The sequence below is a fragment of the Onychomys torridus genome, chromosome 3 (genome assembly GCF_903995425.1).
Source record: "Onychomys torridus chromosome 3, mOncTor1.1, whole genome shotgun sequence".
Lineage (NCBI taxonomy): Eukaryota > Metazoa > Chordata > Mammalia > Rodentia > Cricetidae > Onychomys > Onychomys torridus.
This window is the reverse complement of record NC_050445.1, coordinates 137,676,391-137,700,687: the sequence shown is the minus strand read 5'-3', so window position 1 is coordinate 137,700,687 and position 24,297 is coordinate 137,676,391. Positions and strand designations below refer to the sequence as shown.

The 24,297-nt window shown below is 48.8% G+C and overlaps 1 protein-coding gene across 1 annotated transcript; it reads right to left on the bottom strand.

Moving 5' to 3' along the window:
* Nucleotides 1-596: 596 nt before the first annotated feature.
* On the bottom strand, nt 597-24,192 carry Foxj2 (forkhead box J2). Its single transcript, XM_036180871.1, has 11 exons — nt 24,137-24,192; nt 16,805-17,151; nt 13,763-13,837; nt 12,337-12,405; nt 12,045-12,185; nt 11,373-11,565; nt 7,317-7,721; nt 6,789-6,890; nt 5,794-6,003; nt 4,765-4,863; nt 597-3,364 (listed from the first exon to the last, which is right to left on the bottom strand). Exons 2-11 carry the CDS (start codon nt 17,135-17,137, stop codon nt 3,276-3,278), a joined length of 1,716 nt encoding a protein of 571 aa, XP_036036764.1. The 5' UTR covers nt 17,138-17,151; nt 24,137-24,192; the 3' UTR covers nt 597-3,275.
* Nucleotides 24,193-24,297: the final 105 nt, after the last annotated feature.

The following is a 24,297-nucleotide window of genomic DNA, read 5'->3' as shown; positions in this document are numbered from 1 at the left end:
GTTTATATACACAATGGCACTCCCCTAGAGAAAAATGTTTTTTCCTTTTTCAGCAGGTATCAGATGCAAATAGATTCTTGGTTAGGGGTGGGCCTTCGTGTCCACTCTTTAAACTAGCATGCAAACATGTTGGTGGGCCTGCTCTACCGCCAAATGCCAACAAGATGTAACTACACTTAATAGCATTTTAAAGACAGACTGTGAAACCCACGTCTAATTCTCTTTCCATTGGTCTCACTAACAGTCAGTCGGCTAAGCAGCCCCAGCGGCAAGGGTGGGTGAGAGATAGCAGGGTGCCAGCAGGAGCCGAGCGCTTTCACATTTCTCCTCTCCCACCCTGCAAAAAGAAATTAGAGAGGAGTACCAATAAGATAAGAACTGGAAGACAGGCGGTGGTGGCGCACGCCTGTAATCCCAGCCCTCGGGAGGCAGAGCCAGGCGGATCTCTGTGAGTTCGAGGCCAGCCTGGTCTCCAAAGCAAGTTCCAGGAAAGGTGCAAAGCTACACAGAGAAACCCTGTCCCAAAAAAAAAAAAAAAAAAAAAAAGAACTGGAGACATTCCCTTTTTTTAATTTTTTTTTTATTAAGAAAGCATGCAAAAAAAAAAAAAAAAATCAAGTTGTGAGCCTATATACCCTCTTCCCAGCCTGCACCAATGCAAAGCATTATGGGTGGTATAAAGAACTCACCAAACCAGAAACATGGGAGTTGAGGAGAGGAAGCCTAGGATAGGTGGATCAATATCAAATGACTTCTCCTTTTGTCCTTCTCCTCTGCTTTTCCCCTTATCCCCTCTTACAGGCAGTGACTCCTACAATTTTGCACACATCACCCAAGACAACAACAATGACTAAATTTCACGTCCAGCAACACTGGACCAACAAAATAAAGTAGTTTTCTTTCCACTTCATGGAGGGGATGGGAAACGGAGGCCCAAAGGGAATCAAGTTTGTCCGGTGCCATTTTGCAAGCCTGAGCCTGGTGGGGGAGAGCTGGAACCCCAGGAGGGCTAAGGCCAGTCTTCAGGCCCTAGCCCCATACTTCAGCTGCTCTGGCTGCCCACCGGGCCCTTCATGGGACTAGTTCTCAAGACATGGAGGAGCCAGGGGCATTTAGAAGTATGATTCAGCCTACCCTTCCCAACCTCATACAGATCTGACCAGGAAGGTGTTTAGAAAGAGGGTGTTACTCTGAAAAGGCAAGATGTTGAGGAAAACCAAAGGGAAGCTGCATAGAATACACCTGAAAGGAAGGAGTAAGGAGATGTCTAATTGGGCACCGGGCAAAGGCATGTGCCACCCTCAAGAGAAACACTCCCTTCCCCAGTAAGAAACATTGATCATACTTCAACCCCACCAAATGGTCTCCAGTACCATCTCCCACAGTGTTGTAGGGTGTTTCTTTTTTCTTATACCCCGCCCCCCTCTTTTTCCTTACAAAGGCTTCAAAAGAAATAAAGTGCTCTTTAGTGAACTGCCCTGTCTTGCCCCTTCACCTAGCCTCACTGGACTTCACCGATCTCATACATTAATTAACCCCTTCTAAAGAAAGGAGAGGGGTTGGTGAGGAGGAAATCGGGATGGGAAGCCCAGTATCTTGGAAATCATGGGTAAAGAAAAGAAAATGAACAAAAATCAGAAACCACAAAGAGCCTGGCCTTGTCTAAACTATGTATATTGTCCATTTCAGGAAAATGGAAGTAACTTGGTCTTCCCTCTCATAAGCCAAATTCAACAAACACACTCACTAAGAACTCTGCAGCAATAAGTCATGGCCACTTATTGTTAATGGAGGTTACTCACCCTCATGTCTGGAGCAAGCGCCCCTGGCCTCCACTGCATCCTGTCTCCATATTAACTTGCCTCCTATGATTTTCATGGCCTGTCAAAATCAAAAGCTTCAGTCCCACTGACAGGGATTTCAAGAAAGCGCTCCCTGCCCGTGTCTACGGGTAGAGTCTGCTCTGACAGGAAAGAGGCTTCCGCAGCGCGTCTAGGATGTGAAGAGACTCAGATTGACAGGGGCTTCCTCTTGTCATTCGAGAATGCCAGAAAATGGGAGAAAATAAGACGGGGGGGGGGGGGGTGATCTGGACAAACAGCTACAGAAGACAAAATCATTTGGGAAAAGAAAATGGAAGACAATATATGCAGTAATGGCCACAGTTAATCCTCAGAAAGAACTCTTTTTCCAAAGCCAAATGCTTTAAATTGGAAGTGTTTCCAAGAGGCTGAATCAATGATGAACAGTGGTCCTCATGCCCTCCCATACAAGCTAACCTGAGAGCAGTAGCTAAGAGGAAGCAGGGATGCCCTGACACGGCAGGAGGAAGCCAGGGATGCCCTAACATGGCAGGAGGAAGCCAGGGATGCCCTGGCATGGCAGGAGGAAGCCAGGGATGCCCTAACATGGCAGGAGGAAGCCAGGGATGCCCTAACATGGCAGGAGGAAGCCAGGGATGCCCTGGCATGGCAGGAGGAAGCCAGGGATGCCCTGACATGGCAGGAGGAAGCCAGGGATGCCCTGACATGGCAGGAGGAAGCCAGGGATGCCCTGACACGGCAGGAGGAAGCCAGGGATGCCCTGACATGGCAGGAGGAAGCCAGGGATGCCCTGACACGGCAATACACACCCAACGTCATGCTGATTTATACCCCATCACTTCTCCATGGCTTTCTACTCAACTCAACTGTCCAAGTCCACCCTTCGTGGGGAATGAGGACTGCCAGAAGAAGTAAAGACTGGGTGCACACAGGAAGAGTTCAGGACACAATTAGCACCATTGAGTAAAACCCGCAAAGTCATGGCTGCCAAGCAGTGTCTTAGACTCTCCACTCGCTGAGGCCTATCCAGGCCCAGACAGGAACAGAACACAGTTTAGAGCTGAAAGGTAGAAGCAGCATTGCGTTTCACAGAGAGAAAGCGGAACTAGAATTTGAAACCTTTCTCTGCAGCTACCACGGCCTCATCTTGCATCTGGAAGATTTCAAATAGGAAAAAGGAGGGCAGAGCCCATGGTGAAGGGTCGGTACTGGGCAGTACATAACCGATAATAATAATAATATAATTAGAATAATAACAGAAGAACTAGGAGGGACCGGAGAATGAGGAAGGAAAGGGGTTATCTTCGGCAGCATCTTGCGGTGGCTTCTCTGACAGAGAACAGACAGAAGCTATATATCTATGTACAGGTTTGGGGAGGATGGGCGAGGGCTGTTCTTCCACCACGGCGAGAATTCACCACCAGGCCTTGGGCTGATGTCCACTCTGATTCACTAAGTGATCAAGTCCCAGTCGAAGTCATCAGCAATCTCCTCAGTGGCACCAGGAGGTGGGACGGGAGGCCGCGGGACCATGTGATGTGCTGTCGAGAAGAAAGACAGACCAGAAAGGAAGCTGGATGAGAAGCAAGTCCATCAGTCTAGATGGGGAGTGTTCTCCCCAATGACACCAGGAAGGACACAAAGACATGTGTGGCTCTTTCTGTTACAGACTGTTCACTCAGCAACACCTCAGAAACACCAAAGCACATGCCGTAAACTCTAACAGAAAAAATAACTTAAGAAGGTGATATCATATGAAACAGCAGCACAGAAAGTCACAGTTGCAGAGCACGGACAAAGAAACAGATGTCACCCTAAACACTGAAATACTTGGACTGGAGAGATGGCTCAGAGGTTAAGAGCACTGGCTGCTCTTCCAGAGGTCCTGAGTTCAATTCCCAGCAACTACCGGAGATCTGGTGCCCTCTTCTGGCATGCAGACATATATGCAGGTAGAATAGTATATACATAAATAAATAAAAATAAATAAATCTTTTTAAAAAAAAACTGAAATACTTGTGATCAAATAAAATGACAACAGTGAATTTCCTGAAATACATTTAAACATGAGAAATCTGTTCATGTGTACCATCTACAGGAGTTCAATGTCTCCCCACCATCAAAGACAGTTCAATCCCCTGCTGAGCAGCTCAGTGGTACAGTACTTGCCCAGCATACAAGAGTTTAACCCCAATACTGCAAAAAAACAAACATTAAAAAAAAAAAAGATAGTTTGCCCCCAGATCCCTGATACTAATAGTCAGGTGACCAGAAAACAGACATTCATTTCATTTGCCTGTCTTCCATCTTGATTCCAAAGTTGGACATAAACATCCCTCACAGCTATCTTTCACTAACATTTATAATTTTACTTCCTTTCAGTATTGCAGTTACAAGGTAATTTTTTAAATTTTTAAAAACTATTTTATTGTATGTGTATGTGTGTTTTGCCTGCATGTATGTCTGTGCATCACATTCACGCAATGCCAGCAGAGGCCAGAAGAGGGAATCAGATCCCCAGGTACTGGAGTCATTGACCATTGTAAGCCATGTAAACCATGTGGATGCTGGGAATCAAACCCAGGTCCTCTGGAATAGAAGCTAGTGCTCTTGACCACTGAGCTAACTCTCCAGTCCCAGGAGCAATTTTAAAGCAATCTCAAGTTAGTGGTGTAGCTCGGAAGTAAAGCCCTTGTCTAGTATGAGCGAGGTCCTGGCTCCGCTCCCAGCACTATGAAACAAAGCAAATTTAATAAAATAAAACGACCTTTCTTAGTCTCACAGGATGTACACCTCCCTAGAGTCTCATCCTCTAGCCTTGGGAACCATGCCCTCACCCATTAGCAGGTGCAGACAGAAGGGAGAGAGAGGATTCCGAAAGAAAACAAAACACTGAGAGATGGGCAAGCTTGCCTGTCAGTGAAACACTCCTAGCTCTTACCTGGGCGACTGTATCCTGCTGTGTCCTGGGTGGGGATTGGGTACATTGGTGCTGGGCCAGGGTAGAGATGGGAGGCTTGTGGATGCCCATAAGAGTTCACTGCCAAAGTGAAACAAGAGTTACTTCACTAGGGGACTATCGACGTCAACAAGGCAGGAAGAGAGAACACGTTCCCTGTCCTATCAGTCTCTGCCTTTCTTCCTGCAAGCAGGAAGCATTCCACAGAAGCTACCAGTCCTCAGTTCTTAGGGTGAGAAGGGACGGATCTTAGAACTGTGAAATATCAAAGATCTGAGAAAAACCAGAAACATGACAAACATAATCATCAATCTGTTTTCCCCTGCTTGATCTCCCCTTGGCCCCCATGAAGATTATTACTGAGACAATTTGGAACAAGGACTTTCTTTAATAAATTCCCTCAGCCGGGCGGTGGTGCACACCGGTAATCCCAGCACTCGAGAGGCAGAGGCAGGTGGATCTCTGTGAGTTCGAGGCCAGCCTGGTCTACAGAGCTAGTCCAGAACAAGCTCCAAAGCTACAGAGAAACCCTGCCTCGAAAAACCAAATAATAATAATAATAATAATAATAATAATAATAATAATAATAATGATGATGGCTGGAGAGATGGCTCAGAGGTTAAGAGCACTGACTACTCTTCCAGAGGTCCTGAGTTCAATTCCCAGCAACCACATGGTGGCTCACAACCATCTGTAATGAGATCTGGCACCCTCTTCTGTATACATAATAAATAAATAAATCTTTAAAAAAATAAAAATAATAAAAATAAATTCCCTCCCTTTTTAATTAGTAGTTTTACTCTCCCAAACCAAGGCATGGGAAGGAACAGGCCTGCTGCTTCTGCGGTTCTTCAGGAACTCCTGCAGCTCACTGAGTCGACAGATGTCCAGTCAACAGACTAGCCCCAGGACCCAGCCTGGTCACTGCCTGTAAGATCGCTTCCTCATTTCTCCTCTCCCATCACCCTTCACTTCCCTCCCAGTCCACTTCTCGGCAGCTTTGTGTAGTACCTTGGTTCATGGATGGCTCCGCTTTGCCACTGGTGAGAGCACAGGAGTCAGGGATGCGGGCAGGGGCAGGCGGCCGATGGGAGGCCCCTTGTGGGGGCATGTGACCAGTCTGGGTGAGGAAGTGGTTGAGGGAGTCACACAGGTTGGCGATGTGATGCTGGTCGAGGGTCCAGTTCTTCTGCTCTGCCTGCCGTAGACTCTCCATCAGCTCTACAAATGAGAACACCAGCCAGGCCAACCCTGAGCACCTAGCTACCAAAGCCACCACCACACCACCCCGGTGCACAGTTTCCTCTCACCTTGGACCACCAGCGTTGTGCGCTAACAGTAACAACTTATACCTTTTTCCTCTTTGCTTATGTAAGCATATATTGAAATGTGATATGACAACAAGTATCATGAAATGTGCCAGCTTTTAAATTAGTTTTTAAGGCTTGCTCTAACGTTATTCTGTACTCACAGTTTTAGAATAAAATAGACTAGAAATAAGCCTACTCATTTCACTCTAGCTAAAGATGCTTCTTGCAAAATTGAAACTACTTTGTTTTCTTGTTTTTTTTTTTTTTCTTAAAGGGGAATCCCAAAATGACCATCCAGAGGCCATGAGTTTATCTTTTTACAGTTCCTTTCAATTTTCCATTCTGTTTGTTCCTTGCCAAATTCTTATTTTAATTTGCATCTCCTTGATGAATAAAAGTGTTCAAAGTGACTTAACGAATTCACTATGTCTCTGTCAGGAAGCATCACTACAAAACTGTGGTCCAGAGTCTGAATCCCCAAGCGCCTTTCCTCTTGCCCACACAAAACATGACTGGTATAAAGCACTGTAACATCTGAACAATGGTAAACATTTGAGTCAAATCTGAAAACACTTATATCTTTCTTGTATAGCATGCAGAAGTGATGAGACTCTCAGTCCCACACCCATCTGGGCATCTCCTGGGTCCTAGCACCTCCCTCTCTCTCTGCCCCAGAAGTGGACCTAAAGTGCTAACCGGAGAACTGAGACTGCTCAATGCTGGACCAGTTAAGCCGGTTCACCATTTTGAAGCTTTCCTTTAAGGAGTCAATACTGGAGCACCAGTCTGGAGGAAAGGCTGTGGAGAGAAAGGTAGGTGGTGAGCCAGGGTGTAAGAGAGCAGTCAACACATGCCAGTTTCTCACAGCTACCCACCCAGCTTAACAGCTGCATTACCAAGAGAGCTGTGGACGCGCCCTCACTGGAGATTCAGGAATGGTACAGTGTGACCCGTTCTTTTAGCCCCAGCCGTTCATAGGCAAATATACAAAACAATGCGAATTCATCTATGAATATGAACGGGAAACAACGAAATCCCCAACCCCAGTCCTCCATAGCACAGAGCAACTTTATGTAGCAATTTCCGTCGGCTGAGATGAAGGAAGAGGGTAAGAGACTGAACCTAAAAGACCAACTGTTCGCTGTTTCACCCGCGGTTCCCCCACGCCGGTGGAGCACGGCTCACTCACCCCCTCCCAGCTTCCTCTGTGCCCTCCGTGCTCACCAAAGCCAGAGCTGTTGATGGGCGCCTGGCTCTGTGCTTGCTGCGGCGCTGGCTGCTGGGCAGGGTGGGGGTGGGCATGGTGCTGATGAGGGTGGTAACCTCCGTGCTGCAGTGGGGGAGGATGCAGGGCCATCACACCCGGGGGTCCGTAGCCTTCCGCTCCAGCTGGTTTCCCCCCTGGTGTCGGACAACCATCAGGGCTTGGGGTGTGCAGTGGAGGGGCACCCCCTACAGCGGAGGGGCCCTGAGTGGGTGCCTGGGGCTGCTGGGGCTGTGACTGCTGGGGTGGCGGCGGCGGCTGCGGCGGCGGCGGCTGCTGCGGCTGCGGCGGCTGCTGAGGTGGTGTCTGCTGATACATGTAGTAGTTGTTAGAAGGCGGCATGTCTCCCAGGAGTGAGGAAAACCCTGCAGGGGGAGGAGGACATCGGTAAGTGATATGAGCTACACAGTTTCACTGAATGACATCTCTCGGGATGAACGAGCTCAGGCAGAAAGAGTTGAGAGGACAAGAGCATATTCTGTGACCGCAAGGACCCTGTGTCCCTCCTATAGATAACAGACCGGAAAAGCAGTTAAATAAGAGGAATGCTTTGGCCCACTGGTGACCACGGGAACGTTAATAAAAAACTTTAAAAACCTCATCGGTGACCTTTCATGCTCCTTTTAGGGGATTTAGATATAGGGCTGGAATCAGTTTCAAAGGAAGTCACATAGCAGAAGAAATTTAAAAATTAAATTATAACTAAAACAAAGCTATCAAGCAAGCCCAGTCTGCTCCTCCTGATGGTCTCTGCAGCCCTCTCCATTCTGCCTGCTGTCTTCACAACCAGGAAATGCCGCTTGCACGGGAAACAGCACACAGACTGACTGATTTCTCAAGCCAACTGGGCAAGGAAGGGCTAACTTAGAGGAGGATCCAGCCGCAGCCCCAGGCCAACAGCAGCTCAGGATGCAAAGAATAAGCCAACACAAAGCCGTAAACTCTCAACCACTAAACCATCTCTCCAACCATGAAGTTTCTTAAAACATTATGAAATACTTTTCTCAAATTTTGTTTTCGGGCTGCGAGGTGGTGGCGCACATCTTTAATCCCAGCACTCGGGAGACAGAGGCAGGTGGATCTCTGTGAGTTCGAGGCCAGCCTGGTCTACAGAGTGAGTTCCAGGACAGGCTCCAAAGCTACAGAGAAACCCTGTCTCGAAAAACCAAAAAAGAAAGAAGGAAGGAAGGAGAAGGGAGAGAAGGGAGCAGGAAAGGAGGGTGGCAGAGGAGGCCTGGGAGGAGGAAGGAGCAGAGAGGAAAGGGGTGGAGGAGGAGAAGCTCACGATGGATAAGCAGGTTCTGAAAGGCCTCAGCCAATGCTGTTTTCTCTCAGCTGAGATGACAGACCTCAGACAAAAGAGGTAGTGTGACTGAGGCCCTCATGCCCCCACCCTACCCCCCACTCTTCTGTCTAGCCCATGCTGCCTACAATGAACTACCAAACAGATGCGAAGGCCTGAGCTCTCAGCCCACCTGGAAAGACAGCTCGGCTGGGAGAAGTGCTTGGTGTGCAATTGTAAGCAGCAGGGGTCGGATCCCCAACACCTATGAAAGTGCTGTGTGGGTGACCTGCCACCTGTAATCCCAGTACTGGGGCAGAGAGAGTGAGGGTTCCCGAGCAAGGTGGCTAGCTAGACCTACCTAGTGGGCAAGCCCTAGGTTCAAGTGAGCAACCTTGCCTCAATGTATAAGGTGGAAAACAGCTAAAGAAAACCCTTGATACTGATCTCAAACCTACACAGGCATATACATTTACACATTCACACAGACAGACAGACACATACACACACAGACACACACTCACACACAGTTGAACATTCAAACGCAAACACAAATAAATGCAAAAACATGTGCATGTGTGTGCAATTGTGTGTGAGTGTGTGTGTGTGTGTGTGTGTGTGTGTATGTGTGTGTCAACTTTACACAAGCTAGGGTCATCTGGAAAGAAGGAACATCAATTGAGAAAATGCCTCCATCAGACTGGACGTGTAGGCAAGTCTGTGGGTCATTTTCTTGATTAATGATTGAAGTGGGAGGGCCCTGACCACTGTGGGCAGTGCCATCCCTGGGCAGGTGGTTAAGAAAGCAAGCTGAAGCTGGGCATGGTGGCACCCACCTTTAATCCCAACACTCAAGAGGTGGAGGCAGGCAGATCTCTGTGAGTTCCAGGCCAGCCTGATCTACATAGTAAATTCTAAGAGAGTCAGGGCTACATAAAGAAACCCTGTCTCAAGAAGAAAAAGGAAAGAGAGCAGGCTAAGCGAGCCATGGGGAGTAAGTCAGTAAGCAGCATTCCGCCATGGCCTCTGCTTCAGTTCCAGCCTGCCTCTCCTCTCGAGGTATCCTTCAGCCATGGTCTTTACCACAGCAATAAAAAAGCAAACTAGGAGGCTGTACAGATCTAACCATCACAGAGCACAGAGCCACACCATCTCTCAGGAGGCCACCCAATAGGGACTTAAAGTAGTTCTCACTCAATAACTAGAAATTTGCACATGGGCACGATCTCAGGGGCTGCTGAGAAGTTCCACGTGCTGTGTTAGGAGTTACGGTAACGGTGTGCTGGAAAACTAAAGGAGAGGTCCTCATCGCTTAGCGGTGCACACTGAAGCTGAATTTACAGGGGAAGCGATGTCTAGGAAAGTCACGCAACTATTTCCACTTCAAAACAAGCTCAGTGGCAAACAAAATGAGCTTAACAAAATAAAGTTAAGTGATGGAAACCAGGCGTTTGTTATTTATCCACTCTACTTTGGTATCTGTTTGATATATTTTACAATAAAAAAATAACAATGCTGGGCCATGGTGACACATGCCTTTAATCCCAGCACTCGGGAGGCAGAGGCAGGTGGATCTCAGTGAGTTTGAGGCCAGCCTGGTCTACAGAGTGGGGTTCAGGACAGATAACTTGCATAGTGAGACTTGTCTCAAAGGGAAAAAAATCATAATAATAAAGCACTAGGAACTGGAGGTGGGGTTCAGTTGGCAGCCTCAGTCATAGCTCAGTACTTGCTCTGATTATACTGAGCCCTGGTTCCAACCATAGCACGTAAACCAGGTATAACAAAGCACACCTGTAATCCCAACACTCAGGTGAGAGAAGAAGGATCAGAAGTTCAAAGTCACCCTTGGCTACATTGTCTCAAGCTCAAGGCCAGCCTGGGGTATCTGCCATTCTGTTTCAATCTAACTTACTAACTGAAAAAGAAAAGTAAGTTATTTATAATAAAGCAGGATTCTTGGGGAGAGAACACTACTACTGTCCCCTAGTGGTCATGCTCTGAATGACTGGCTCACAGCCATGAAATCTCTACCCCAGAAAGAGAGGTGTGGCACAGCGGTAGAGCACTCATAACACACACAAGGCCCGGGGTCAGTCAGATCCCCAGCACTGGGGCAAGGCGTGTGGGGGAAACCGCTGCCTTTGGATGGCCCTCCAATTCAGTTTGTGAAGATAATGACCTGGTGGCCCCTGAATCCGCTGTCTGGCACCAGTTTAGTCCTGTTTCCTCTGAGCAGTGACCAGTCCATATTAAAACAAGAAACTGGGGGCTGGCAAGATGGCATATTCAGGTAAACGCATTTACTGCCAAACCCAAGTTTGATCCCTGGGACCTATATGGTATACAGAGAGAACTGACTCCCACAAGTTGTCTTCTGACCACATGTGTGCCGTGGCATGTGCAGTGCACACACACACACACACACACACACACACACACACAACACACAACACACACATGCGTGCGTGCTAAAATGTAATTAAAAAAACCAAAAAGAAAGAAAATTGGAAGAGAAGAGAATGTTACCACTTATTTGACAATATAAAGAGCCTTTAATCCCGGCACTCGGGAGGCAGAGCCAGGCAGATCTCTGTGAGTTCGAGGCCAGCCTGGGCTACAGAGTGTTCCAGACCAGCCAGGACTACACAGAAAGACCTTGTGTCAAAGAAAAAGAGGAAAGCAAGAAAGGAGCTCTCAGGATGTCACCTGCCCGTCCTCGATGCGGACTCACCGTGCTGGGAGGAGGACCGCTCCAGCATGGACTTGTAGAGGTTGCGGAAGGACCAGCTTAGGTCCTGAAAGTTGATCTCTGAGTAGGAGAACTTGAAGTCGTGGTTGGTATTGTAGAGGGGAGGGGCCCCGTCTGTGCTTTCTCGGCCTGGAGCCCCCGATGCCACCGCTCCGCCATCCACAGGCCCTGGGCCCTACCAAAACAGGCAAGGACGGGTAAGGACGGTGAGCTCCGTCAACCCTCCAAAGGCCACCAGGCTCTCAGGCCTGTCCCCGTCACCCTCTCCAGCTGACCAACGGCACGCACGGCATCACCAGCTCTTCCTGGCTGGCTCACGTCTTAAATCCGGCCTCCTTACTAACACTCCCCACCCCTTCCCCAGGACCCTCCCCAGGGGCCTCCCGGCTTCCTGTCCCAGCTGTGGCTTTCTTGGCTTATGCTCTTCTCACCACGTACTCTCCTGATTTGCTCAAAATTCTGCCACCCCTTTGTCTCTTCCGTCCGGCTCCCTCTCCTCCCTTCTGGCTGGGTTTCCCTCTTTTGTGTTTTTTCTCTTTCCCAATCTACCTGCCTAGTATATCACAGGTCCTTACCATGTAACTGAACAGAGCGGTATCCGAACCCACTCAACCATCCATCAGTCGCCCTGTGCCCGTGGCCCCTGTGTCCTACCTGGCTGTAGCTGGCCATGGAGGAAGGGCTCTGCAGTGACATCTGAGGATTCCCCTCATGAGGCAGCGAGGTTTCTCCACTCCCTGGAACACCTCCCCGGGGGCTCTTGCTGGCCTCCTGTTCTGGAGAGTCTTGGGATAGCTGAGAAGTATGAAAGGAAGAAAGCCATATGCAGGAGTGAAGCCCACCCGAAGCCCATGCTCTTGTCTCCCCTTTGCTGGTATTAACCCACATTTACCACAGAAAGGACTAAAATCCAAGACAGGGATGTCCCCAAGAGGAGAGAACTTACGTCATCATCTGGAGGGTGTCTTCTCTTCCGGGAAATGTCAGGGCAGGTGTCAATTGTCCAGTAAGAGCCCTGGAAGGGGAAGCCAACCCCATGGAGAAGAAAAGCATTACCTATAGATGTTCCCGTTGGAAACAAATGCTCAGGCAGTTTCTCACAGCAGCCACGCTGAAAGCGGGCGGGGCTGGGGAATACAGCTGGTGGTAGAATGCTTGCCTAGCATGGACAACGCCTCAGATTGGAGTCCCCAGTGCAGAACAGAAGAGAGGAAGAAGGAAGTGAGGCCAAGCAGAAGACAAGGCAAGGGAAGGAGACGGGAAGAAGTGGGGCTGGGCATCCAGACAGAATCCTCGGGAGCTGGGAACTGTGAGGAACGAATCTGTCCCCAAGGTCACTGAGCAGTCCGAACACTAGCTGCAAACGTCCCGACCGGGCAGACGAGCAGTGGTAATTATGTCAGAGAGCTGCAATGGCCAGAAAGCCCTTTTTCCCTTACGACCTGAGGCAAAAGTCCAGTGGGTCTTAGCATCGGTCAAGTGGGGAGAATGACGTGCCCCCTCCTCCCTTTGGAAGGTAAAACCTGAAGACTATACATAGAAGACCTTCCAAAAAGTTAGTAAGCAAACTGGGTATGCTGGCACACACTCAGAAGAGACTAAGGCAGGAGGATGGCAAGTTCAAGGCCAGCCTGGGCTACACAGTGAGACCTTGTCTCAAAAAAAAAAAAAAGAAGTGAGTAAGCCAACATTTTACATGTAGGAACCAGTGTCACTCAGAAAGGCCTCACCAGCCTGGGCACAGAGTGAGACCAGTTCAAAAGGAATAAAGGAGGCTGGGCATGGTGGTGCATGCCTTTGCTATTTGTTTGTTTGTTGTTTTTACAATAGAGTCTCTCTGCTAGACCCTGGCTATCCTGAAACTCTCTATGTAGACCAGGTTGGCCTTGAACTCAGAGACATCCACCTGTCTCTGCCTCCTGAGTGCTGGGATAACCGTGTGCAACACCATGCCCATCTTGATATATGCCTTTAATCTCACCACTCAAATCTCTGAGTTGGGGGCTAGCCAGGTCTACATATTAAGTTCCAGGCCTAGACAGTAAGACTGTCTCAAAATATGGGAAGAAAGAAAGAAAATAAGGAAGAAATGAAGGGGGGAGGGAGAGAAAGGAAGGAAGAGGGAAGAGAACCTCAAAATCAAGTCTATCATAAACATCCCTATTAAAAACAAAAAGATTTCATCGTCTTCCTTAGTCACCCATTCTCATGAGGAACCAGAAGCTTGGCAACCATGTTCTTCCTTTGAGGAAAAACAGAGATGCTTTGAAAATTAGCATGGTTTCCTCCTCTAGGTAATTAGAACAGCCACAGGACTCTGAGTGTCAGCTGCCTCACTCTCCTTCCTTCTCCTTCCATTCCCCGTGTCTCACCTTCCCAGGGTCATCCCGAGGTCTGGGCACCTTCCGGAAGCACTTGTTAAGAGAAAGGTTGTGTCGAATGGAATTCTGGGGAAGCAAAGAAGCAAGTTAGGTCAAGCATTGGGCAAACCACGGTGTTTTCCAAAGGGACACGGAAGAGCACCCAGTGGAGTCCCGCATTCAGCCTCTTCACTGCATTGCTGGAGGGAGCAGCACCCAGACAGCAGGGGTGACAGGACAGTCACCGAATTAACCAGCGGCAAGGGGATGGCGACCAGGTGCTCCTGAGAGTTTGTAGTTCTCCAGCCTCCCAAAGTGACAATGGGTTACAAATGCCTCAAGCCAGGAGGGTCGCTGAGGTCAAGCCTAGCCTCATGACAGCGAGCTCCAGGACAGCCGGGGTTACATAGTAAGACACTGTCTCAGAAAACGAACAACAAAATAGCAGGCATGGGGGCCCACACCTGTAAGCCCAGCACTCGGGAGACACGGGCAGCAGAGTGGCCACAAGCTGGCAGCCAGCCTGGTCTAGAGTCGCATGAGTTCCAGGGCAACCAGAAGTGCATAAAAAGACCATCTCTCAAAAAATGAGCCAGGCAGAGGTGCCTTTAGTAAGCCCAGCTCTCAGGAGGAAGAGACCAGTGAATCTCTATGAATCTTACACTACTCTGGTTTACACAGTGAGTGAGACCATGGGAGGACAGGTACTGACGAGCTGATGATTCACCCTGGGGGACCTGATCCCTGAAATCCACATTCAGATGGAAGGGAGAGAATCAATTCTACAAAGTTATCCTCTGACTTCCACATACACACACATGTACATGCAGATACACACCATGTACACATACACACAACAATAATAATAAATTGTAAGTAGGAGCTGGGGAGATGGTGGGGAGATGGTTCAGTGGATAAAGAGCGTAACACAAACAACAACAATAAAAAGGGCCAAAAAAAGAACACCTGGAAGATCACACTAGCCAGTCTGGCATAAAGCAGTGAACAATAGGGATCCTGCCTGAAACCAGGGGGAAGATGAGGATCATACCCCAGGCTGTCCTCTAAACTCCATAGCCACACATAGTATGCATGCACTCACACTTGCACACACATCATAAACACACACACACCAACAAATAAACAACTCAAATTCATATCTACCTCACTTCTCAATTCCCTATGAAAAGCAAAAGAGCAGTATTTTTATACTGCTTATATATATATATATATATATATATATATATATATATATATTATAACAAGGCCAAAATCATTCAGTGGGGATATGGCCTCCTGAGTAAACTCACAAGTATGAGGACTGATGTGAATCCCCAGGACCCACATAGAGCCAGGAGCAGTAGGGTGTTCTGTAATACCGCAGCTACACAGGGAACACTGTTGCCCTACAGCAAATGGGAGGCAGAGATAGTGCTCATGGGTTCACAGGCCATCCAGCCTGCTACACACAATGTTAACAACCAAGACCCTACCTCAAACAAGACAGAAGGCAAGGACCAGCACCCAAGGTTGTCTGCTGACCTCCACATGTGCTGTGGCACCCAACACTATAGCCCTCCTTTTTTTTTCCAGAGCTGAGGACCGAACCCAGGGCCTTGCACTTGCTAGGCAAGTGCTCTACCACTGAGCTAAATCCCCAACCCCCCCAACACTATGGCCCTCTTGTACCCTCACTAACACACAAAACATGTGTACACACACACACACACACACACACACACACAAAGACTTTAAAAAACAACAGCACAGATCAGCTCTGTTTTCTCAATAACACTCAGAATGACCAAATTTGGAGAAAAGGAGAGGCCCAAGTATGTAGGTTGGTCCGTTGAAAGCTGTAGCCTAGCGGGGACACATTTACCGAGGGGAGATAGAGTGCTGCTTCCAACAGCCTCAATCCATCATCTGGTTTGTGAGTGGACTGGTGATTTATAGAGTGAGAAAACCACACTTAATCCCCACTCCCACTCAACAACTGGCAAATGAGCTGCTGCTCCAAATGATTACAAGAAAGCCTGGCACCCAATACTGGGAGGTCAAGACAGGAGAATCAGTAGTTCAAGGTCAGCTGCAGCTACATCGTGAGTTCCAGGCCAGCCTGAGCCACAGGAGTCCTTGTCACAAAATAAATACATCTTTGGGGGCTTTTCTTATCGTTGTTTGGGTTCTTCTTCCTCCTCCTCCTCCTCTTCTTCCTCCATCTGTTTCTTCTTTATGGGTTGGAGGTGGGTCTCACCATGTAGCCCTGGCTGGACTGGAACTTGCCATGTAGACCAGACTGGTCTTGAACTCAGAGATCCACCCACCTATGCTTCCAAAGTGCTGGGATTAAAGATATATGTGACTAGGGCTGGAGAGATGGCTCAGAGGTTAAGAGCACTGGCTGCTCTTCCAGAGGACCTGGGCTCAATTCCCAGCACCCACATGGTGGCTCACAACCATCTGTAATGAGATCTGGCGCCCTCTTCTGGCCTTCAGACAAACTGGCAGACGAAACACTGTATATATAATAAATAAATCTTAAAAAAAAAAAAAAAAAGAAAGGTCTATGTGACTAAACCTGGCTGAAAAATATATAGTTTAATATCAAACTTCTTTCCATTATTTTTGCAAATCTGGACCTGGTTGTTCTCTTTTTCTTAATATATACAATATTTCAAAAGATGATGTCAAGGAATCTACAGAAATTTAACAAGTTTCCTACCCAAGGAGGAGTCATGCCTTGCCTTGCTCAATGAGTTGAACATTGCAGGGTGATAAGAAATCAAAGACTGCCCTTTGTGGGAACCAGACAGTAAGAGGGTGTGGTCACCAACATCACCTGTGACCCCATAACTACACTTAATGGCTGGCATCCCCAGTGTTTCCATGATAAAGCTTGTGAAGAAGTTGTTTAATGCTAAAGTAAATCAAAGCAGAGGTGGAAGAGAGGAGACCTTGAGTTTACACACCCCTGAGACAGGTCACAGGAAGACACAAAAGTACAGAAGGCTGCTAGCAGCTAAGGATAAACCGACACAGAAACAGTCCCACCTTCCAGCCTATGCCAGCGTTCTTGTAGTAGGGGAAGTTATCGCAGATCCAGCGGTAGATCTCACTGAGGGTCATCTTCTTGGCTGGAGAAGAGTTGATGGCGTAGGTGATGAGGGTGGCGTAGCTGTATCGCGGCTTGCCGTCTTGGTGGACTGCTGCCTCATCTTTGCTGAGGGTGGCGTTCGGATCCGTGGGAGAGCCTGGGGAACACTTTCGGCTGCCCCCTGGAGGCCCAGCCTGAGAAGCGCTCCCAAGCTTCTCAATGCTAGCTCGGAGAGTCAGCTGGGGCAGCCAGTCTATGGAGGTGAGGCTGCTCTCTAGGTCAGAGGCCATAGTACTTGTGGGTTCTGCAAGGAAGAGGACCAAGTGGGAGGAAGGCCGATGAACTCCCCGTCTACTGGGGCAAGAACCACTCCATGTCCAATATATACGGCAAGCAGTTTCTTCCCATTTTAATTCCCACTGGAGAGCCTGCTCCTGAGATGACCATGATCCCAAGTGCAAGTACCACCGGCCACCCACCAGATGACAGAGTGCTTCAGACCCCACATCTTATTGGAGAGTGTGACCACAAGGCCTCTCCCTTCACGCAGGATCAGATACCACACCCCACAAAAACTGAACTATTCCCTCAATTCTCCTTATAGCCCCACAACACAGTATTTTTAAACTCTATATAAGAATGAGTTAGAAGAAGAAAATCAACCCCACTTAGCAGGTAGAATTAGCTGAAGTCCATTCTCCAATTCCATGACACTTGTATGTTTATCTAGAGCATCCACAAGTACATAGCAATAGCACATGTGAAGGCAGTCTGAGCAAACACAAGCACTCACCAGGGAAGCACACATCAACACTCCTAAAGATGCTTTGTACGAAACAAGAGCAGCAGTCTTTTGCCACACACACGTCCGACGTAAGGTGTATTAGACATATCCCAAGTGCAGGCTCTAACAACTGAGCGGGGGCTGGGAGCACAGGTCTGTAAGCTCAACTGTTCAGAGGCTGAGGCAACAGGATCACAAGTTCAAGGCTTGCCTGGGCTACACGGTGAGTGCATAGGCAGCCTAGGCAATTTAGTGAGACCCTATCTCAAAAAGTACAAAAGACAGGGGCAAGAGGTAGCTCAGGTTAGAGCCCTTGTTGCTCTTGCAGAGGATTTGAGATCCGTTCCCAACACTCACAACCACCTATAAACTCCAATTCTGGAGAATCCAACACCCTCTTCTAGCCTCCTAGAGCATGAGGCACACACACCATAGATGCACGTATATACATAAAAAAATAAAATAACTTAAAAAAAAAGAAATTAAAAAACAAAAGGGGGCAGAAGGTGTAGTTCTTGCTTGAGACCCTGGGTTCGGTCCCCAGCACCACAATAAATAGATAGATAGATAGATAGATAGATAGATAATTAAATAAATGAATGAATGAATGAATGAATAGATAGATAGATAGATAGATAGATAGATAGATAGGTAGGTAGGTAGATAAATAACCAAATGATGACACCCGGCAACAGCAAGATACAAGATTGACAAATGGGCAGTGAGTGGCGCACACACAGAGATCACAACATGTACACGGCATACATTATCAAACAAAGTCACACAGAAGAAACAGATCCTGAGTACACAGCTACCCTCACACCTTTAAAGCTCCCCCTAGCAGGCTCCTGCCCACAGACACCAGCACCAGGAAGAAGTCATCAGCAAAGACCTCCCACCTCCCAGGCCTGCTGGGCTTCACCAAAGCCAGGGAGACACCCAGCTGTGTGCACACCGGCAACAATCAGATAGCCTGGCTAAAAATAGCCTCCGTGGGGCTAAGAGCTGGCTCCCCTTCCCCGCCCTTCCCCTCCCTCCTTCCTTCCCAGCCAGGCTGCACCTCCATGCTAACTCCTAGCGCTACGATTCCGCCCACGCCTGATGTTTGCCGGTCCTGCCGCCAACCAAACCGCCTAGGCTCTCACCACCAGGGAGGTGTAGCTAGTAACATGTTGGTGGAGGAAGGTGAAGAATGGGGGGGAGCTGTATTGCAGAGTCTACAAAGGCTGACAGGAACCTCTACGTAGCCATTCGGCACTTCCTTGGAGCTGGAGCCAGCGAGCCCCCAAGCACTGGCTGTCTAACAGGTTTGTGCCTGCACAGATGCCAGATGCCAGCTAGCATGTCTTGCTCCGTCGCAGAAGGACAGCGCTCTGCACCAGCCAAGGCTACCCCTTAGAACTTAGAACGCTGGTGGGAACCCTGCTCTGCGGGTGATGTCTCTCTCAATCCATAGCCAAAAGGTGCACAACCAGATGAGACGCGGGTGAGGATGCACAGACTCACTCTTGGCAGGCCCAAACTCTGTCTCAAGCAGGACCCCTCTCTCCTAACCCGAACACACCACGCACCTTTCACGCCCTGTTTCATCCTAAGCTGAGGTTTCGCCATAGACACTTGCCCTTTCTCCTACAGGTCAGAATTCTCATTCACTCCCCTCCTGACCAGGTCCCACCCTTGAAATCAACCTGTGCTCACATGTACCTGGCCCAGAGCTCCCAACCATCAACACGCCTAGTCCACAAAGCTAAAGGAAACATCTTCTGGGCCTCAAGGGTCTAAGCAGCAAGAGACCTAACTGCACCCCAAGAGTTGTTTGAGCAGAGAAAAACAATGGGGCCACGTTAGTGCCTGTACCAAGAAAGCCTCCCATTCAGCCTCAGCTCTCAGCAGTACCAACCTTCTCACCCTAATACCACCACCGTGCCCCAAACCCTGGCTCATCACTCCAGGAAGCCACACACCTTCTAACCTTTTGCTGTGTCAAAACATCCCAGCCTCTGGACTACAGCAGGGAGCTTGGGCAGTGTCTGTCCTAAGATCATCGGTGACGTGCCAATTAGCAAATTCTCAAGGACCAATTCAATCCCTAGAAAGATAGTACCCTGCTCCCTAGTCAATTAGCCACTGGCCTCCTCGACCCAGGGTGTGTGTGTGTGTGTGTGTGTGTGTGTGTGTGTGTGTGTGTGTTTGAGTCTGTTGTCCACACTGGTCTCAAACTTCAGGACTCAAGCAATCCTCCTGCGTTAACTTCCCTGGGTCTACAGGGCATCAGTCCAGCCTAGTCCCTATTATCTCCTGCTAAATAACCCTGGAAAATCTCATCTTTAGAGCCAGAAAATTTCAGTTATTTCCTCTGAAATGCTCTCAACCCCAACCTAGAGCATAAGGGTGGATTTGAAGTATGTAGAGGCCTTACAGAACCCATTTGACACATGCCCAACACCAGGGATTCCTGAAAGGAATCTAGCTCTTCTAGCTCTTTCTAGCTGTCCTGAGCCCTTCCCTCCCTTCCCCCACACAGTAGGACCCTGAGGTTAGGTGCCTTTCTCCTCTACCCTCCCAGGAAGCCCTCCCTCCAAATGCAAACCTCAGCTCTGGGTGCATTCCAGCATTAACTCCACGAAGCTCACGGGCCGGGTCCTCCTGGTCTCCCGGCACTCTGCTAGCCTGGCCCACTTCCTTACCCCCTCACTTCCCCATTCATAAAGGGTAGTGAAGACTGACTGGGCTTCCTCCATCCTATTCCCAACCCCAACACTGACTCACTAAGTGCCCCTAGCCATCCCTCACGCCCTGATGAAGTCTTGATGCCTCAGTTTCCCCCTCCAGTAAAAGAAATGAAGTCATAGCCCCTACCAAGGCTTCATCCCTGGAGGGACAGGGATGAAGCTAATGAGCTCGGAGCTGCCACACATTCCACACTCCCCAAAATAATGGCACAAGGCTAATGTCCAGGCTATTATTAGAAAAGCTAACAAGAGGTGGTTCCATTTCTCAGGCCAGCCAACCTAGTTACCCAGACCTCTCTCCAGGTGGGCCTCGTGCCACTGGGCTCAGGCAGAACCCGAGTCAGGCCACATTCTTCTCCTCGGCATGCTGGAAGACTGAAAGGAAATACACACAGAATCTGGGAAAGGCGGCCAAAGGGCAGGCTCCTTCACATCCACGGGACAGCTAACGAAGACTTCAGTGCTGGGACAAGGCAAACAGAAAGGCTTCTTGGGGAACGGAAGGTCGAAGGTATGGGACCCGTAAGAGCCACAAGATCCTGCACTGTTTATGCCCAATCTACCCAAACAGCTAGTAACCATTCTCCACGTGGTCCCCAAGTCAAGTTCCCAGGAGGGATAACTTCCTGGGCTGTAAATAATGCCAAAGCTAATAGGGCAGTGATAGAGTGTATCTTGTGATCAGCCACGCTGCCCGAGTTTCAAGCCCAGCTTTGATAGACAAGTCACTTAATGTCTCTGTATCTTAATTTCTAGCTCTGTAAAATAAAATTAAAAATTCTAAAAAGTTAGATACAGTAACTCAAGCTTGTAGTCCTAGCACTCTGGGAGGAAGAAGCAGGAGGATTGGCATGAGTTTGAGGCGGCCTGAGCTGCACAGTAAACTCAAGGTCAGTCACCGCTTCATAGAGACACTGTCTCTCTCTCTCTCATACACATACACACACACACACACACACACACACACACACACACACACACACAAATCTGAAAAGTTTTTGTTTTTTTTTTTTTGGTTTCTCAAGATGGGGTTTCTCCGGGTAGCCCTGGCTATACTGGCTACACAGATGTCCTGGAACTAACTCTGTTGTCCAGGATGTCCTCAAACTCAGAAATCCACCTGCCTCTGCATCCAGCGCTGGGATTAAAGGTGTGTCCCACCACCACCCAGCTTAAAATTCTTTTAAATAAAGGTTAACTGTTCCTAAAGAGTTGTCCGTGAAGATTATCTAATATTTCTTAATATGCTTAAAGCACTTAGTAAGTGAACCTTTATTTTTGAATAAAGGGAAAAAAAAGAGTATCAGTAGGCTTGTATACATGGCTCAGTGTGTTTAACATGCACATGCCGCCCAAAGTTCTCCAAGCACTGAAGTGTTTTTCTGTTTTGTTTTGGTTTTAGTTTTTAGAGACAGGGTTTCTCTGGTGGCTGTCCTGGATCTCGCTCTGTAGCCCAGGCTGGCCTCGAACTCACAGAAATCCGCCTGGCTCTGCCGCCAGAGTGCTGAGATTAAAGGCATGCGCCACCACCGCCTGGCAGCACTGGAGTGTTTTAATGAAAAAAGAACACTAGGGGCTGGAGAGACCGCTCAGCAGTTAAGAACACTGGCTGCTCTTCCTGAGGACCTGAGTTCAATTCCCAGCACCCACATGGTGGCTCACATCTACCTGTAACTAGTCCCCATGGGATGATCCCCTCCTCTGGTGTGCATACATGCAGAGAAAATACATACATATATATATATATATAATACATGTCATGTTTTAAAAAGAAAAGAGGATGCCAAACATTATAGCAGATGGTAGAAGCAGCATTAGAAATGTCAAAGGTGCAGGGTGTCAAATCTCCAAGTCTGTCAGGACGTCTGGATTTCAAACGTCTCCTTCCAGTTCATATCAACCCAGTACCTATTAATATAAGATCGGGAAACCTCCAAGGATGAAGGGATGGGGGAAATATCATCCCCTGCCTTTCCAGGGGGTTTAGATGCAGTCATAAGATACAGTCTGGAAAACAGAACACTCCAAATCACAGTTAACCCGGCCAGCTCCACACTGAGTCCTGTCCCAGCGGAGCCAGTGGGTCTGCCTGGGGCAGCGACAGGACAGTGCACACTGAGCCATTCACAAGTGGCACTCCAGCATCTGGCAAAGGGCTGTGTAAGAAACAGGCCACTGCTACACCAGAGACATCTGTTTTTCAAAAGCGGGAGAAGCAGTTCGCGACATCGAAGTGAAGGATTCCCATTTTTTTTTAAGACTGGAGGCAACCAGGATGAAGCTCTCCTACCTGTCCCGGAAGAAACAGGCCCAAACAGAGAAAGGGCTGCCGGGGATGACTGCCAAGAGGGGGCCCTGAGAATTCCCGCAGGTGGGGGAGGGGACGGCTAAGCTGGTCCCACTGGTCATCTGCACCCTCACCTCTTCTAGGTCCTAGCAGAGGGTCACCTGCTTCTACATGCCTGCCAGAAATGATCCTAAGGGATCAGAGAGCAGTCTGAAAACACCAGTGTACCCTTCTCCATGTACATACTTAAAGCACAGACACTAAGCCGCATTCATTTCCACTGAGAAACGTGTACTTCATTCTACGGCACAGCCACTGAACCCGTGGACCACAGCCCTGTTTCACACACCACCACTACAGAAACCTCCAGGATCAAGTGGACGGGCTGAGACTTGAGCAATCTGTCCATGGCCCACCTAGGGAGGCAGACACTGAAACCCCAGGGGAAGAAACCCCATCCAGAAGATGAGGCATGGTCCATTGACCAGACCGGAGAGCAGGCCCGCAGGTAGTGACCCCGGGTGAAAACTCAGAGCTCCACTACAGACCCAGCCCCGGCTCCACCAGGGAAATTTCTTGGTGCCTTTTCTCCTGCTTTTTCTAAAGAGTCTGGATTTTGATGCGTCCTTAAGGTAGGATGAAAATTTTCACCACAAGGTTCCTGGGACCCGGAACTAAACAAGAGGACAGGAAGAGAGATAATGACACCAGTAGATGTGTTCCTGGAAGCAAACGCTAAAAAACTCCACGGAGGTCAGACCTCATGCAGACGAGGTGTGGAAGAGACTAGGAAACACTGTCTGCCTCCTAACCACATTCTCATTTTTCCGGAGGGCAGAGCCAGCGTCTAGGAAGACTTCAGCCCACCAGTGTGCACTAGCCTAGACAGTTTTTCTCACCTCGGGACATGTGGACTCACATTTCCCTTTGGATGGCACATATCCAGCCTGAAGCAGGGATGTCAGAAGGGCCTCCTGGGTAGCCAAGCTAGAGAGAGTGGGTGGGGACAGACTGACAGTCAGGCAAACTGTCAGTGTAACAGACTGGAAGGAAGACCTTTGCTACCCAGTAAGCTGACGAGGCCATGCCCTAGACAAGACACAAGATGCCCCCGTGACTTTACAGCAGGTCCACTCAGCGGAGGACAAGACCCGAAGACGGACAGTGCAGTGGGGTTCTGGCTGTGCCTGCATTACTACAGTTACCATGGCGTCCTGAAAACGCACCTGTTGTCTGTTCTCAGTACAGAGCATCCACTTCTCTAGGAACTGCAAATGACCCATCCCTTTGGTCTCCAAAATCTAAAAAGCCCGTTTCTCAGAGTTTCTGCAACAACATGTGGGTTTCAGTGCAGAAGCTCCATCAGAAGACATTTCCCAGGGGACTCTGCCTTCCATAGGAATGAACCCCAAGATCCACCATGTCAGCTCCCCATACCTACTGGTGCGTAAAGACCACAGAGAGAAAGCTGCAAGAAAGCACTAACCTGCCTCCAAGGTTCCCCCGGCCGCCGCGGGAGGAAACCACCTGGTACAGAAGTCTGAGGTTGCAGGGATTCCCCTCTTCACAGGTGGGTGACGGGTCTCATCCTCTGTGACTCTTCCAGTGCCTGGGGGAGCCTCCCAAGCTGGAGCGGGAAACTGAGTC

Excerpts from the sequence above, each read along its gene's own strand:
- Foxj2 (XM_036180871.1), bottom strand. The coding sequence starts at position 17,137 with ATGGCCTCTGACCTAGAGAGCAGCCTCACCTCCATAGACTGGCTGCCC. Across the intron at positions 13,838-16,804 it reads ACGCTGGCATAGGCTGGAAG|AATTCCATTCGACACAACCT; the intron begins GTGGGACTGTTT and ends TTGCTTCCCCAG. Across the intron at positions 12,406-13,762 it reads CTCGGGATGACCCTGGGAAG|GGCTCTTACTGGACAATTGA; the intron begins GTGAGACACGGG and ends TTCCCCTTCCAG.